The sequence below is a fragment of the Candoia aspera genome, chromosome 5 (genome assembly GCF_035149785.1).
Source record: "Candoia aspera isolate rCanAsp1 chromosome 5, rCanAsp1.hap2, whole genome shotgun sequence".
Classification (NCBI taxonomy): Eukaryota; Metazoa; Chordata; class Lepidosauria; order Squamata; family Boidae; genus Candoia; species Candoia aspera.
The window spans coordinates 63,224,189-63,242,122 of NC_086157.1; the positions used below are offsets into that span (position 1 = coordinate 63,224,189).

Below are 17,934 nucleotides of genomic sequence, written 5' to 3' on the forward strand. Positions count from 1 at the left end.
AAGACCCACTGACTTCAATGGAACTTACTGTCCAGCACTTGTGCCTATTATTGCATTCTGAAGACCTAAGAGCCGAAAGAGAAAAAGAAACACTTCTGGGTCAGCAGCAAGACGAGCGAGAAAGAGAAACCCCCGCCCCTCGCGGGAGCAAGCATTTTCTGCCCCGCTCTCCCCAGTCTCCCTCCCACCACTTCCGGCGAGAGGTGGTATAATGCGGAAGTGATGGGTCAGTCACAGAGGAAGTGAGGCAGGTGCCTCAGGCGGCGGTATTGAGAAGCGCCGCCGGAGGTGGTAAAGGAGGCGGTAAGGAAAATTGAACGGAGGGCTTGATTTGACTTGTTTGGGCTTCACTTCCTCCTTTCTCGGTCTCGTCCTCTGACGAGCCTTAGCTTCTGGCTCCTGTCCTGAAGAACCGGGTCCATCTTTTCTGGAGTGGTGGGTCTGTAAAGGTGTGAAGGGAAGTGGTGTCCTCGCACAAGATGGAGGCTTTGTGAACCACGGTGACTCCCACATAACTCTGTGTAAGTCTGTCAAGGGGGTTCGGTTCGGCTTCTTCTTTGTTTTCATTATCTTCCTTTCCCCAGGTCCTTTATTGGTATTGCTTTGGTAAGGCTGGTACCATTTTGCGGCCTTTCTTACAACCACCAGCCTAACAGTCCGACGAGGGAAGTCTGGTGGTCGCAGTATTGCCCGTCTAACAATATGGACACCGGAGACCTCTTGCGGTTGATTTGCTCTACCCCACTGGCCAGATAGCTTTTCCTGCTCCTTTCCTAAGTATTTGATGCAGAAATGGGAAGATAGCGGTGCAGGTGGGGATATTTAGCGAAGAGGCAAGCTAAGCCACCTTCATTGCGATTGCCCGGCAGGAGAAACGGAAGTCGCTCTTTTACAGCGGGGTGGGTGGTAGGGATGGAGAGGGAACTGTCAGTGCATATTTCTATGCTGCCTCTAATTTTTAATACCGTTCCTAAGGTGCCGTTTTTGTTCCTGGAACTATCGCTTTATTTACCTTGCACATCCCTTACTGCTACCATTAGTAATCAGTTTTCTCTTCTTCATGCTTCTGTAAGAAATCAATTTCCTACTGGGAAATATTGCACCTCCCAATAAGAGGGGAAAGGGATACTGAAATGCTACTTCAATATATATTCCTAAAGAAAATATGTGTTTTTATTAATTTAAAAGTACACATTTTTTCTATATATAAGCAGGAAGAGAAATATGTATAAACAGGAAGATAATGATTTCAGCCTCTCTCATGTGACAGATTATATGATATTCAATTTATTTCTAGTTGTCTGGCTGTAACTGACTTTATCATTATGGTACATATTACCTGTTACGTTGCTGGTACTGATCTGATTTATATTCTAGTTTACATATTTGCTTCTTGGAATTTGATTACTCTCCTTTAGCATATGTTAGTAAAAGCAAATTAATTTCTATGTTGTGAAGATAAATCAGATTATCCCAGATGAAGCTAAGTCCTATATGAATAGCTATGTAGAAAGCTCAGTAGTAATTAGAACTATTGTTTGCAAATGCATCAACCTTTAAAAATAGCAAAAAGTCATCTTTACTTTTGGATATGATAGGATGCAATTGAAGTGGCACAGAAGAATCTGTTACATATTTTAAAATGTGGACAAAGGAACCTGCTGGTACATATACTAACATATGCTTTCTCTGGCTTCCCTGTTTGGGGTATTATGGAAGTGGAACCCATGTCAAGAGGTTAGACCAACTTGCTAACAGCAATAAGAGGTTCTTATGCCAGTGAGAATTAGAATGTCCATCATTAGTAGACTAAACCATAAATAATTTTTCATTTACTTAGCTTGTCTAGGATAATGCTTTTCTGTATCTATACAGATACTCTAATTTTGTACCAAAAGGAAAGTCTCTTATGCATCTTGTGATCTCTCAGTTCCCTACAAATTTGGATGTGGAGACTTAACCTGGAATGCATCCCAGAATAAAATGTAGGATCTCCCTGTTTTGCTTGAATGCATGAAGATGTATTTTGTATAAAAGAGCTTTTACAGATAACGTTTTCATGCATACTGAGACAATTAGTTTGCTTTAAAATGTTTTAGTATTTAGTATTTTAATGTGCATATACACTTATATATATTATATGTATATATGTGTGTGTGTATATACATGTATGTGACCATTACCTTCTTGTGAAACAACATTATGAAAAATACTTCAGCATTTTTATCAAGTTCTAAGTGATAGTTTTCAATACTATAAAAATAATATTAGTATGAAAACAGTCCTTCTTTCAGATGTTTAAAACGCAGATCCGAAAGAGCCTATTAAAAGTATGTTTTGGATGTTTAAAGGATGAGTAGCATTAGAAGCGAACAGCCTATCTTCAGAATAATTTCCATTGTCTTGGAACAATCACTCCAAAGTTCCTGTATGTTTTTTAAAGAAGGCATAAAAACATGTAACAGTAATCTGAGCTGAAAGTAATAATTAGGGCTTGAGTAACATAATGTTAAATAACAACGGTTATATTTATTAATTACTTTAGCTCATCAGTTACTTTCTGAATTTAATTCTCTTGGTTGTGATCTGATACCTTGCATTAATTAAGTGACTGTGATGATGAGGACAAGTTAATTAAGTGGATGTAAATTCAGAATATAACTATTCTATTGGTTGGAAAGACATTACATTCAGATACTTTGATCATGGGTATCTCTAATAATGTTCTCTTTTTTTAACTTTGCTGTACAGTTCTGTCTTCAATAAAGGAAAAATGGCATTCAGTAAAGGCTATCGTATCTATCATAAACTGGACCCACCACCATTCAGTGTAATTGTAGAAGCCAGAAACAAGGAAGAATGTCTCATGTTTGAATCTGGAGCTGTGGCTGTTCTCTGTAAGTTGAAGATCACTGGAGATATAAGCAGATTGCTGATAATATGTGCAAGAATGAAAGATTGAAACAGAACAAATGGTGTTGAGTCACCATTTCTGGCTGGCTGGTAACTTCATCTGTCCTAATGATTTCTTGTCTTTTTTCCCTTTTTATTCTTTCACATTGCAGTTTTCAGATTAACGTATTTTATTAACATTCATTAATATATATCTTTTGAATTTTGGCAGAAACCATCACCTAGCATAATGCTATTTTTGGACATAGTGCTAAATGTAATGCAGTCTACCAGATGTCACTGAAACGTAATTCCCAACAGCCCAGCCAGTATGACTAATAATAAATGATGCTATGATTTTTTTTGGTCAGACAGAATAGGTAGTCTTTAGATTGCATATTCTGCTGGCTTGTGGTTGGGGACCAAACACAACACACACCATATACAGCCTCTGTCGTCTTCTCCCCACAACAAACAAAATTAATGCAGCTGAGATTGCTAGAGAGGTAAGATTCAAACCATCCTCTCCAGTGGCCTGCCTCATCTTGACTTATCAGTTGTGCTTATGATTTTCTGAAAGGCCTGTATCTGCAAATAGATGCAAAGACTGCTTGGATTCTAACTTCCATGCTCAGAGGAGTCTACAGTAACTGGCCCTCCTGGAAGATGTCATTTTCAATCAAAGTCTTTTTTTCCCCCAAGGCCCACATACTATAGAATCTTTAATGCAAAAACCACAGTGTCAATTTCTGCATTCTTATGGATGGCTGGGACTTGTAGAGACAGAGCCTTTCAAGAAATCAATAGTAAATCTGATGGGGGCAGGAAAATGGAGGAGTAATAAGAAGGCATGAGAGCCTGTGGAGGGCTTCATGTGCCTGAAGACTATTGTTGTCCACTCTATTTATTAAAATGAATCAAGATTTCATATACTTGGGGAGCAGTGTAGCACTGAATTGAAATTAATTAAAAATGGAACATTTTAATTTCACAGCTGCAGTTAGAATACAAGAAGGACTTCTCTATTTCTTTTTAGTTAGTTTTAAATGACTTGTCTAAAGGGTTTTCTTTTTTTCTGTTAAAATCATTGAAGGTCCCAAAAATTATAGGCAGGAACAAAAAACTCAAAAGCATTGAATGAAATAAGAGACAAATTACCTTCTTTGATTTTGATAAATAAGCCGCAATGATGAATCTCCCCTTAATAAAGTAATATATATATATATATTTCTTCTTCTTGAAAAGAGGGATATAGGTCTTATTCCTGCTTATTTGATGTGAAGATATAAATGTCAATAGCTGTTTTTAACTTGTCTGGGATACAATGCTGATACATCGTTAGCTGTTGCAACATCAACTTCTGCTTCTACAGTAGCTGCTAAAATGGTTAGCAACACTCAATATGAATTTTGATTTTAACTTATCTAGTACTTCTGTTAACACACATTTAATATGTTCAGCCAAAAGATTTAAATTAAAGGATATAGCCAAGTGAAAAAGAAAGCTTCTAGGAATAATTACACTTAAAACTCTTCGGAAATGAATGCTGGAGTTTATAAATTAATGTAGGCTACAGGATAGGATAGAGTATGTAGAGTCATACATGAATACCATGGCATCCAAAGATGATATCCACTCACTTCAAATGATTTTTGTATTATTATATGAGATTTCAGCCATTTAAAATGAGGAAAAATGAAGTAGATTGTGTAATAGTATTGCTTGTAAAAAGTTGCTGAATCCTCATGTAGGGCACGTAGGTCAGGTATTTAATATTTTTTCTCTTTCCAGTGGAGTCCCATCCATGCTTACTCACAAGTAAGAATTATTTGAATGAGTATTACCGAAAAGTAAGTGCCTATTGTAGTATGAAAGAACAGTTTTCTTTTTTGGCATTCAGCAGTTAGAATTTGCTTCAATAACTACTGTTCTTTGTATTAAGAAAGATGTTTTGCTGCTGCCATGAAGTAAAACTTATTTGGTCTTGGTGAACCATATATCAATTATTATAGTACAGGTCTCTGCCTCCAAACTCTTGGGTTTTGTATGCAAAACATTATGTAAGTAATTCTCTGCATTAAAAGGTTATTTGAATTGCTTAAACTATAGTAGATTTTTAAAAGTAACTTGGAAATACAGCAATTATACCATATTCAAAGTCTTACCGGCCCAATCCAAGACCAACTGTGATACATGCTGTAGTCAAAGTATTTAAATCTGCTTACAGTTGTTACAATACAAGATCATTGCATACCAGAAGTTGGTGTATTCTAAAGGAAGATTTAAAAAAAAATCCCACAACTCCTGATCAAATTGCTGTGTTTGAACTTTTTTTATTTTTTATTTGCCCATAGTCTCTCATAGAACCCCTTAGGTTCTTGCAAAACCTTAGAGTTCTGCAAACCACGGTTTGATAACTCTACTCTAAAGCGTATATATCTATATATTCTCTTAAGTATTCAATCATGTTGTCAATTATACAAATTCAGTTGCTTGTTTTGAACTGTAAATACTTTGAAGCAGAAAATGAAAAACTTTAAAATGAATTTATACACAAAAATCTTTTGGCAGACCTGTAAATTTTGAACATTTATTTAAACAGCATCTGCTGAGAAAGAGGCAATCAAGAATATGTACTCCAAGGTAATGGATGCATATGGACTCCTAGGTGTATTAAGATTAAACCTTGGTGAGTACATTGTGTTTTTTGTTTTGGAAATGATCTACCTACTTTTTCACTTCAGAAAAATAATAGTTGTAAGAATTTCAAATTGTTCATGGCATCTTTTTGTAGGTTTGTATTTTCACATTTCAGAGGAATTAACAAGTAATTTTGTTTGTACAGCAAGATACTGTTAATTGAATCTGTTGAAAATCAATTACTGAAAATTTTATATACTGAAGAAATCTTTTAAAATAATTCACTTCTGTATTGCAAGAATAAAACATTTGAAAATTATTTTTCTTGAATTACAGTAACCAATTACTTCATTTATTACAGGAGATATATTGCTGCACTATTTAGTACTTGTTACAGGATGCATGTCCGTTGGAAAAATTCAAGAATCTGAAGTTTTCCGTGTTACTTCAACTGATTTGATATCACTGAGAACTGACCCTTCAGATGAAGAACGTGTCTCTGAAGTGCGCAAAGTGTTGAATTCAGGAAACTTTTATTTTGCTTGGTCTTCTACTGGAGTCAGTTTAGATCTTAGTCTAAATGCTCATCGTAACATGCAAGAAGAAAGCACTGATAATAGATTTTTCTGGTGAGTTAAGAAGTTTTAGGAGATCTATCTGTTATGTTAGGTTATGTAGCTACATTATGAAATGCCTCTTGTCATGATTTTTACACATCCACTTTTTAAAATTGTCTGTTTCTTTTTTTTTTTAAAGCAACATATTAGTTTATTAAAAAGCCAGACATTGCAGTGAAAGTAGAAGTGAATTTTCCTGAACATTTAGTCTCAGTCTATGGGGAGAAATGCAAATCTGAGTTTTGAAATGGGCTTTAGACGTTTCCCAAAAAATTACAGATACAGTTTAAGGTACTCCACAGAAGTCTTTGAGACTTCTCTATTTTAAATGTGTGGTGTTTTGTTATCACTTTATTGTTTAAGCATTCTCCCATTCTCCAATTCTGTGTATATTCACATGAAAATAAGCCGTATTCAATATAGCCAGTCTTAATCTGGAGAAGCAAGCATAGTAGTAGGCTGCAGATGGTTGGAAAAAATGTTCTCAAGTAACAAGTATTGCACATGAAATTCCATCTGCTATTTCCATTTAGGCTTTCTCTTTATGTTGCCATTTGAAATGCACAGTGAAAGTAAACTCTAAAATTTTTTGAATGTATTTTATTTAGTCTAATTTATAAAACATCATGTAGAAGTATTTGAAATGTTTTGAGTTTCATTCAAACATATGTTTTTAGTCTGAATGATTTTTTATGCTTTCCTCCTATTTTCCTAAATTCACATATTAGAATTAAATACTTTTATAAATATGTTATATTTATTGGTTTAAATTTAATTTAAGAATTAAATTCTTAAGCTTCTTCCTTAATGTTAAATCTAAATCATTAATTTTCTAATAGGAATCAATCATTGCATTTGCATCTTAAACATTATGGAGTGAAGTGTGATGACTGGTTGTTACGACTCATGTGTGGTGGAGTGGAGATTAGAACTATTTATGCAGCTCACAAACAAGCAAAGGCTTGCATTATTTCCCGACTAAGCTGTGAGCGAGCTGGGACCAGATTTAATGTTCGAGGAACAAATGATGATGGCCATGTAGCTAATTTTGTTGAAACAGAACAGGTATGATAAGTGTTTAACTGTTTATTAATTTAATTACAGTAGGTAAATTGGGAAATTTTCTGTAGGTGATAGCAGTCAAACCTATACTTGCAATAGACATGTTACATAGATTTTGCCATAATAGTATGGGATTTGAAATTACAGTATATAGAAACAATAACCTTTCAAGTTGAGCTTTATTGTTATTTTTACATTTCTGTATAAATGAGCTCTTCAGAGCAACAGTTCTAAATGCATATACTAGAAAGTAAGATTTATTGAACACATTGTAAAGGATTGGGCATTATAGCAATTTTTCTAATCAAACAAGCAAAGGGTTTCCTACTAACTTTAAAAAAAGAACATGGTGGCATAGGGGTGAGTCCAAAGACTTATATGCAGTTAATTTTTCTCTTTCTTCTAACCTCATTTTGCTGTTGGTAAAAAAGGAGAAATTGCTGTAACCTAGCAGAGGGCCTGAGGGAGAATTATCATCTACATATTAAATAACTGCTCAGTGTTAATTTCATTTTGAGCCTTAGTCTGTACCTTCTCAGTGTTAAAATTTAAACATGCAAAAGTATGGAAGAATTTGTAAAAACCAAAAATAAAACCCTGCCTTGTTACTTGCGCAGGTACTGTACATGTTTTCATGGTATTAAAGAAAAATTTATACAATAAATATATCTCCAACAGGTGATATTTCTAGATGAATGTGTGTCGTCTTTTATACAAATACGTGGATCTGTTCCATTATTTTGGGAGCAACCTGGCTTACAGGTATGAAGGGAATCACTTTTCTATTGCATTAGCTATAATAAAAGAATAAACAACTATTTAGAGGACAGGTAGCCAATACATTCTAGAAGAAAACATGCCTGTTTGGAGACTGTGGAATGCATAATTGTTTAAATTGTCAGATTTATGAAGAGATCAGAGTTGCTTCAGTCTTGCTTATTTGTATCTCAAGTGATTTTAAAAGAGTTTCCTGTTTGAATATTTTGTATTTCAATTCCTATAATACCCAGCCAGGATTTAGAGAGCGTTAAATTGGGGAACTACTTACAAGAATCTCGACCGTTGGAAGATCAAGAAGATTAGAAGACTCAATCCTGACAAGACTGAGTGGCTATGGCTGTTTGGGCCCCCTGGGTTGGGGACTTTTTCATCTTTGGAATTGGATGGGTTTTCACTTCCCCACTTGAGATTAGTGCAACGCTTTGGTGTTGGAGAAGATTCCTAAGAATTCCATGGATAGCCAAGAAAATAAACAAGTCATAGAATGAATCCAGAGTTCTCACTCAAGACACAAATTATCTAGGCTCAAATTATCTTATTTTGGACACATCATGCAAAGACTTAGATCTTTGGAGAACTCTAAAATGCTGGGAGAAAATAGAAGGAAAGAGAAGAGGGGGACAACTGCCGCAAGATGGATGGAATTAGTTCCAGTGGCAATGGGTAGAAATTTGAGTAGTTTAGAAATAAAATTTGTTGAATCTAAATTTGTTTGTGAAACAAAAAATGAGTGCAAGGGCAAAGTAAATAAATCACTTTTCTGTTTCAGGTTGGATCTCATCGTGTCAGAATGTCAAGAGGATTTGAAGCAAATGCACCAGCCTTTGACAGGTAAAAATCCTTTTTCTAGAAGAAGGGATTTACTTCTAATTCTAATACCATCTATCTTCACAATTAATAAACATGTGATTAATCTCAGTGAGACTAGAATGAACCTGAAGATTAACATGTGCATTGTTGTACTCTGATTTAACATTTTGTAACGTATAATTTATGTTAGGATCTTAAGCATGTTAGGATCTTAAGCATTTAAAAGCAATCATATTTTGTTGTCTGCTGAGTAATGAACCTGTGTCAGAAGTAAACTTTGTTATAAGCTGTAACTTGACTTTACCTTAAAGGTTACAATTCTTTCATACAGATTACATATAATTTCATACGGCTTTATTATCAATTCAAAGAGATGGAAGAGGAAGAAGCTTCATCTATCTATTTAGAAGTAACTAAAGATTTAGAGCATCTTCCACTCAGAAGTTTAAAGTTCCTAGACTTTTACCAGCCTCAGGGATAACAGACCTTTTTCACTTTGCAGGCATTTTCATACTCTTAAAAATATACATGGTAAGCAGATAATTGTGAATCTTCTTGGTTCAAAAGAAGGGGAGCATATGCTTAGCAAAGCTTTTCAGGTAAGAATATTATAAATTTTACTAAATTTGCCATTCTGGCAATATTGAACTAGCTCTATAGTGATCAAACTCTCACATTCATAAAGAAAGAATAATTGGGTTACTTTGCAACTCATTTCCTTGTAACAGTTGAGTTTAAAACTATAATTTTGTCTCTGATATCAATCAGATTATCAGTTTTTTGTATTTAAAAAATTGGGGCTGCTTTAAGTGAGTCTGGAAATTATAAACCAATTAAAATTAGTCCACTGTCATTTTAGTAAAATGTCATATTAGTAACATAAAATTATTTTTAAAATTGCCAATGAATTAACTCTGATTTTATAGAAGAAATTCAGGCCTTATAAATGACCGATGAAGCATCAGTAGCAATATGTCAGTAATCCTACTAAAGTATCTTGATTTTCAAAAAGTATCTTATATTAATTTCATAGAAGCATGGCATTTTATCTAGAACTTACTAAAATGCTCATTTATAAGTATTAGTAATAAAAACCAAACAATTAAAATAACAGTTGTTGGCAGTATTTTATTTTAGCACTACTGAAGTGATACAACATTTCACAAGCATCTACTTGTTCTGGACACTGACTCGTTTGCCTTTTCTTCTGCCATCTCATCAGAGCCATTTGAAGGCATCTGAACATGCTGATGACATCAAAATGGTAAACTTTGACTATCATCAAATGGTGAAAGGTGGAAAAGCAGAAAAGCTGCATAGTGTTCTTAAGCCACAGATCCAGAAATTCTTTGAATGTGGATTTTTTTACTTTGATGGAAAAGAAGTTAAAAGGTTTGGTTATTTCACTTCTGTTAACTTGCAGATAGAAAATTATACTTTGCTTTTGCACTAATAGTGCACTTTGTCCTTAGCTGTACCTTTTCCAGTTCTACAGTATAAATGATGAAAGTCATTGTCACCTGTCAGTTTTGCACAAATGTGTGTAATAATGCTTATCTTCATCTTTGGTTCTTGACTAAAATTGTGTTTAAGAGTTTAGTTTGTATGCAGATTGTTTAATACTCTTCTTCTTGGTGCAGATCACAAAGTGGTACTATAAGAACAAACTGCTTGGATTGTCTAGATAGAACAAATAGTGTGCAGGCTTTCATTGGCTTGGAGGTAAGAATCTGATTGTATTCCACAGTTATAGTTTGGGGGAAAAACATATCAAAATTGATGCTGATTGAATGTTATAACTTAAATATTAAAACCCTTTATAAGAGGATGAATTATTTTTTCCATTTTATTTTTCATTTTTCTAAGAGAATAAATTATGACATACAAGTTTAACAAATTATTTCTTATTATCTTCATTGAGCAAGTTATAATAATGTACAATGCCAGGTTTCCTTTCCTTTATTTCCTTGTAAAGTTAAGCTTCAATTTCAGAGAATTAGTGATGCTATACATCTTTATATAATTATTTTATTGGAAGCAGAATTAGCTTAACTAAAAATTCCTTATACAAACTTTTCTGATACACATTTTCAGGAACTATGTGTTTTTCTGCTTAGCACTGGGGGAAATTACTGAGCTACAGCCTAAATGCCTACAACAAGTTATTTGTAGAGTCTGAAAGTATCAACAAATAATGTACGATAAAAAAAAAAATTCTGAATGCCTTTTTTACAAGCTTGTCTTTTTTCTTTAACTTCTCCTTTTAACAGCCATCTATTGATAAAATATCTTTAAGAGTGAAGGAGTTGTGATTAGAGAAAGAACTATGTCTGTGAAAAACATTACATTTTCTTCTCACATGCTTTTGAAACAGCATACTGTGAAACTCTTAGTAAAAGAAGTTCTTCCCAATGCATATACAGCAATATTAAAACTTTTGGAGTATGGAAGTATTGTTCGCTATATCATGGGGAGACACATCATGCAGAGTCCACTAAGTTTAAGCAGTAGAGAATAGGATTAGGCTTCCAGTGGACAAGAAGATATAACAGTGTACATATTTTAATCAAAAGATACATTGAGATTTGTTTGTTTGTTTACCTCCCTTCTGCATCAATATGCATACTGTCAAACATATCTATTGGCATGTTCATCATTTTCAAGCAGTGCACTAGATTTTTCAGTATACTAGGTTTCTATTTGCAGATGGTCTCAATTCTCCATAATGATATTAATGTCAAAATCTGGTTTGGAACACATGGGAGTGTGTTGTTTTTTTTAAATTGTTAAGCAGGCACATGGCTGCTTTGGAAACTGTTTTTTCTGTCTTATCCATCTCTTTTTGTGCATAGTTTTTTATTATGTCCAAGTTGACAAATTCCTAATGGGCATTTGCAAATGAGATTTTGAAATCCATATGAAACCATAAGTTCTGATTCTGATAGTGTTCTGAAAGCATTTTTAGTTTCCAAATTATAGTTTGTAGTAAACAAGAAACCAAGAGTTGAAAAATATGTAAAATGATAGAGTCTACATCATGTTTCCCATCTTCTAGGCCATGCATTTGAATTGCCTTTGTAGTATACAGCTGGTCTGGTGTAGTGGTTAAGGATGTACTGTGATTTCTAGGCCTCCATTAGGCATGAAAGCCAGCTGGGTGACTTTGAGCCAGTCACTCCCTCTCTGCACAACCCACCTCACAGGGTGGTTGTTGTGGGGAAAATGGGAGGCAGGAGTATTAGGCATGTTCACCACCTTGAGTTGACATATAGCCTGCTTCCCAGGGCTGAGAGAGAGAGAGAGACTGGCCCAAGGTCACCCAGCTGGCTTTGTGCCTAAGGCAGGACTACACCACACTGGCTCATGCTAAATAAATACATACATACATACATAAGGTGAAGAAGGAGAAGATTATTTTTGTAGGAAAGGACCTAAGTTTTTCCTCGTATTACTCTGTAGATCTTCATGTGCACTGATAATTGTAATTATAATTAAAATTACATAATCTATAGTTAGAATGTATAGATTTCTATAAGTTATACAAACAGATTAAATTACAGTTTTATAAGATTGCCAAAAGGCTTTTTTTTTTTTTAAATTAAATGGGCTGATATTGTTTAAATCCACTTTTTCATTACTTTGTTATAGATGTTAACAAAACAATTGGAAGTTTTAGGGTTAGCTGAAAAACCTCAGCTGGTTACTCGATTCCAGGAGGTTTTTCGGTCCATGTGGTCTGTTAATGGTGACTCGGTCAGTAAAATATATGCTGGAACTGGAGCTCTTGAAGGAAAAGCAAAGGTAATATTTTAATAATAAATTCAATATAGTTATGTATAGGTGTCTTAAATCTTTCCTGTATTTTGGACTATATTGTAATCCTGGAGAAGTGCTGTGTTTATCCTTGAGTTAGTATATTTGTCAATTACAACCTCTTTTAGTCCCTTTTTCTGTAGTTCTTTATTGTTTAACTAAAGTTCATATAAATGGCTCGGTTATAAAAACTAACATTTGTCTTGTTTTTCCATGTTCTTTGCTACATTTTGAAGATAAGTAATCTTACAGATCTATCTCCTTAATGTCCCTGACTAACCACATTAGATTATTTTTATTTGCCACATAGCTGTCAGAGCAGCTGTAAGTGGTGCCATATTATTATAATAGTCAAGCTAAAAGTTTCATATAACTTGCCTTTGCCTGAGTTGCCTGTGTGTTACGTATGAAGACTAAATTAGATATATTTTTAGTTATGGCTTTCCATGTATTTTGTCTGTGACTTTTCAGAAGCTTACTTTCTAGGTCATGTTCATTAAATTGAGGAAAATAGCATATTCTGTAACATTTTCATTGCATGAATTTTTGTGATAGTACTTCTTAACGGGGACGCGGTGGCGCTGCGGGTTAAACCGCTGAGCTGCCGATCGGAAGGTCGGCGGTTCGAAACCGCGCGGCGGGGTGAGCTCCCGTTGCTCGTCCCAGCTTCTGCACACCAAGCAGTTCGAAAACATGCAAATGTGAGTAGATTAATTGGTACCGCTTCGGCGGGAAGGTAACGGCGTTCCGAGTCGTCATGCTGGCCACATGACCCGGAAGTGTCTATGACAACGCCGGCTCCAAGGCTTTGAAACGGAGATGAGCACCGCCCCCTAGAGTCGGATACGACTGGACTTTACGTCAAGGGAAACCTTTACCTTTACCTTACTTCTTAACCCATGAATTAAGATGAAACTTTTTTCAAGTTAAAACCTGAAATTGAAATATTCTTTCAATTTTCTCTAGTCTTTAACACCTTAACTAATCTTTCTTTTGCTTTTCCCTTGGTTCATTTCTGTTGCCTGATATGTAATTGGTGAGTGTAATTTCTTGAATATTGTCAAATGTTCTATATTGTGTTTAAAAATACTTATGCACACCAAATTGTTAAAGGAGCAAAATGGTAAGATTTGATCTGAACTCTTGTTTAGTCTTTCCAAGGATAGCTTTCCCATTAGGGTAGATTTTATTGTTTAAAGGCCTGTGTTGCATTCTTAAATATAGTTATTTCAGACCTCAAAAGTTAGCATAGAATTCATGCAGAATGAATATTTTTAGTTTAAAAAACGTTTGCTTCCATCAATTTCTGCCCCCCCCCCCCAGGATTGGTTACAAATGTTATTATGCAATATTAAGAAACCATAAAAATAAAACAATCCAAAACGTATATGGAAAAAAGATAATTTGAGTTAAATAAATCAACTTTAGCTTGATTTCTAAAACGTAGTACTGTTTGAACAGGTAGATATGCCCATGGGACTGATTTTATATTGGCAGAACTATGTGTGGGCAAATAACTCACAGCTGAGATTCCTATTAAAAATAAAATAGGCTGGAATGTTACAGTGAATATACTTTCATAAATTACACTTTACTTAATTTAGCAGTGATCCTGAAACATGGCAAAATATCTAGAAGGTATTTTTGCATCCATTTCAATAAGTGTTCAGCTGTAAAATATAGAAAGTTTTGAAAAATAAATGCTGAGAATTTGCAGATGTTATTTTATACTGTAGACAAGGTAGGCAACCTGATGCCTTCCATTTTTAAAATAAATATATTTTTTGTTGGATTACAACTCTCACTATCTTTTCCATTGGCCATGATAGCTAGGAACAATGAAAGTTGAAATTTTAAAACTGCAGAGTGTTGAAGGAAGGATTGAAGGAAGGATTTTTCTTCTATTTCTCTTTCTAAATTTTAAGTTACTATTTGAACACATACACATACACACGTATAGGTAGATGCATATGCATTATACATGTGTTGTAAATACATACTTGTTTTTGTGTAACAGTTCTAAACATCTGAATGTATCAGCATTGTATTGTAACTAGTATGATATTGCCATCTGATCAGCAGAGGATAATTAATATCTTACTTTGTAATTTAGTAACACTGCAATTTTGTGCAGTCAACTATATTTTTAATATGTTTACAGGAAATTAGTATTTGTTTAAGACATTGAATTAGATGAAATATATCTTCACAAATGCAAGGGATTCCATTCATGGAATCAGAGCCACTACTTGTTTTCCATAGTCCGTTCCCTCCTTTTTCTTGGGGCAGAGTAGGGCTTGCAGTGCGATAGGATGTCTCCTTAAACTCACCCAATCTGTCAAAAACATCTGGATATGAATTTAATTTTTAAAAAATAGTATTATTTGGGATGCAACAATGATATCCATTAAACAAACCAGGTTGTTTTCTTTACATGCTGTTCTACCTAACATGGCAGTTGAAGAAATACCTAGAATGTAGAACACTAAACTTTACTTTCTCTATAATTTAACACATTATAAATTAACTACCAATGATATTATACAGGTTTCCCCAAACACCATTAAATTGGTTTGAGTTCTTAACAATAACTTAACACACGATAATTGTCAGAATATTTCTTCAGGTAATGCAGTAACCTATGTGCTTGTGTCTAACTGAAATCTTACTATGATGTTATCAGCACACACTGAACCATGCCATTCCTTCAAATTTTGGGGATAGATTTTAGACACATCCATGAATAAACTATCCACGTTTATCTGATGCAATTTACAGTGTCCACGTTCTCTACTGCTTGTAGCAATATGAGTGGTACATGCCCTCACAAAGTGGTTTTTATTTATTGCAATTGCTTTTCAAATGTGGGGCAGCTCCAAGGAGGATGTAGCCTATCACAGCTTCCTTTTTTGGACTTTAGGCTGAACAGTTCAGTTCTCCATTTTTTTTCATGTAAATTCTCATTTTCATATTATCTTACATTCACAGCACTGAGTTCAATCAAATACTGCCGCCAGAGCCATAGCTTGTAACTGACTTCATGCTACCGAAGTAGTCCTACAAATCTTCCTTTTTTTAAAAGTCAATTCTGTGTCCTATAAATTTGGTTATAATCCTATTTTATCTCTGTTCCAGTCATCCATGATAGTTCAAAATTCACAGCTGTCACTTTCGACTGTAGTTCAGTGATAATTTGATTAAGAGCCTCAAACATACTGTTTACAAGTATTACTCAGAAACAATGTTCTTACATGGGATGCAGAATCACTCCAGGACTTCCTCTAACTGTGAGACTTTATCCTTCTCCTCTCCCAAGAAAACCCAAGTGTGATCAATTGCACGTGCATCTTCTGTGCAATGCAACAGTCATGTCAGTTTTTGACGTATTTTCCCCCTGCAGTTAAATGTATCCTGAACTTCTTCTCCTGCTTCTTCTAATTACCTGCAGTGTTACCCTGTAACACCAGTGCCAGAAGGGGGCCAAAGGTATCCATTCTGATCAAACACATTTATCTCTTATGCAGTGAGCCCATATCTTCAAACAAAAGTACTTCTGACAACATGTAGTATGTAACACACTTTAGCTTTGGGCAAACCTGAAAAAACCCATCTTTATTCAGCTCAGCAAAAGTGCAAGAGTGACAGAAATGAGAGAGAATATGCAGTATTCTCTTGAGATGGAGAGAAGCAAATCCACACAAGTGTTATAGATGTAAGAAAAGAGATGAAATACAGATAAGTTAAAGGGATATAATGTTACAGGGAGGAAAAATAGTGTCAGGAATACCACTGCCTACCTCCCTTCTCCAGCGCAAGCAGAATCCTACTAAGAACAAGTCTGGAAATAACCCATTGCAACTAAAACACTTAAGAATAATGTTTATAGCATATGGTAAATAGATAGCTTTGTAATAGTGTATTTGCTACTTTTGATAAAGGCAAAGATGTGCATGACTATGCTATGTAATTTTTGTCACACCTATTTAGATAATTTTTTGGTTTGTATTTCTAGGTATTTTATGTCTGTCTTTGATCCTATCCCAACATAAAAACATAGTATTAATTTACACATTTGTAATAACTGAGTTTAATACAGCATGAAAACTAGTTTATTTAATAGAAGACTATGAGTTGATTTAGAACCGCATTATGTGTATTTGCCAAACTTTTGTAAATAACTTACAAAATATTTATACATTTTCCTCCCTACCAGACTGGGAAGCTGAAGGATGGTGCACGGTCTGTGACCAGAACAATTCAAAATAACTTTTTTGATAGCTCAAAGCAGGAGGCTATTGACGTTTTGTTATTGGGCAATACCCTGAATAGTGATTTGGCAGACAAAGCACGGGCTCTCTTAACCACCAGCAGTTTACGTGGTATGTGTTTCTAGATTCTTAATATATATGGCTGCTAACAAAACTGGTTGCATCCAAAGTTTCACTTCTGCATGTGGAAGATATATATATTGCCCAGAGTCAATTTGGAGATGGGAGGCATAAAGTATCCTTTTTGCAAGAGCACTGTGTAAAAAAAAAAAGATGAAACCAAGAATACGCCCTTCTTGCAAACATTTTTGCAGAAGTATGAGAATTGCTTTATAATCCATGTACTACACAAATTTGTGTAGTATATTCACTACACAAATTCATAGAGTACTGTGGAAAAATATTTTTTTCTGTTCATGGTTTTTTGAGCTATTGTATTTTTTTCTGTTCATGGTTTTTTGAGCTATTTATTCTGTGTGCTCTAGGAAAATTCTTTAAATAGTCTGCTATGCTTTAGTTAGATTATTTTTGAGAACCTCAGGAAATAAAGGAATCCCATGTTTATCGTATCTAGAGAGTATGTATGAGTGGACTGTATTAATATGAGATCAAATCCCATACCTTCTGCAAATCTAACTTGCCTGTTTGCACCCCCCCACCCCCGTACATAACAACTATTTATACTAACTTGTAGTTTAAAGTATAAATGTCTAGATCCTGGTTTGAGAAGTCTGAATAGTAATTTCAAAGTTTAGTTAATTAAATTTGCAGCTATTTTAGGGCTACATGACATTATATAGATGGCTATATTATATGCAATACTCTGCAATAAACTAGGGAATTGTGATTTTGTAGTAATTTTTTTCTAACTTTTAATCATTCATTGTAAAGCAGTGCTTCCCAAACATGGGTAAATTACCCAAAATTGGGTAAAAATGGTTTTTCTTTGGTAATGGGTTGGTGTGTCATTACCCAATCACAACAGGGACATATAAATTGACTTTAAGTGTTTTACCTATGTTGGGTAAAAAGCACTTTCTGATAAGTGTTTT

The 17,934-nt window shown here is 34.5% G+C and overlaps 1 protein-coding gene across 4 annotated transcripts in view; it reads left to right on the plus strand.

Annotated features, from left to right (window-relative positions):
• The first annotated feature begins 246 nt into the window (after positions 1–246).
• The window catches only part of SYNJ1 (synaptojanin 1), a 61,200-nt gene continuing 43,512 nt past the window's right edge, over positions 247–17,934 (plus strand). For 3 of the 4 annotated variants that reach the window (XM_063305425.1, XM_063305427.1, XM_063305426.1), the window contains exons 1-12: positions 247–303; positions 2,752–2,897; positions 5,495–5,581; positions 5,894–6,161; positions 6,989–7,214; positions 7,890–7,973; positions 8,761–8,822; positions 9,304–9,400; positions 10,024–10,193; positions 10,442–10,523; positions 12,450–12,602; positions 16,828–16,993. In XM_063305425.1, coding sequence (XP_063161495.1) covers positions 2,774–2,897; positions 5,495–5,581; positions 5,894–6,161; positions 6,989–7,214; positions 7,890–7,973; positions 8,761–8,822; positions 9,304–9,400; positions 10,024–10,193; positions 10,442–10,523; positions 12,450–12,602; positions 16,828–16,993 — 1,519 coding nt within the window. In that variant the 5' untranslated portion in view covers positions 247–303; positions 2,752–2,773. The remainder of the gene's footprint in view (positions 304–2,751; positions 2,898–5,494; positions 5,582–5,893; positions 6,162–6,988; positions 7,215–7,889; positions 7,974–8,760; positions 8,823–9,303; positions 9,401–10,023; positions 10,194–10,441; positions 10,524–12,449; positions 12,603–16,827; positions 16,994–17,934) is intronic. The other variant, XM_063305428.1, reaches the window with a different exon arrangement.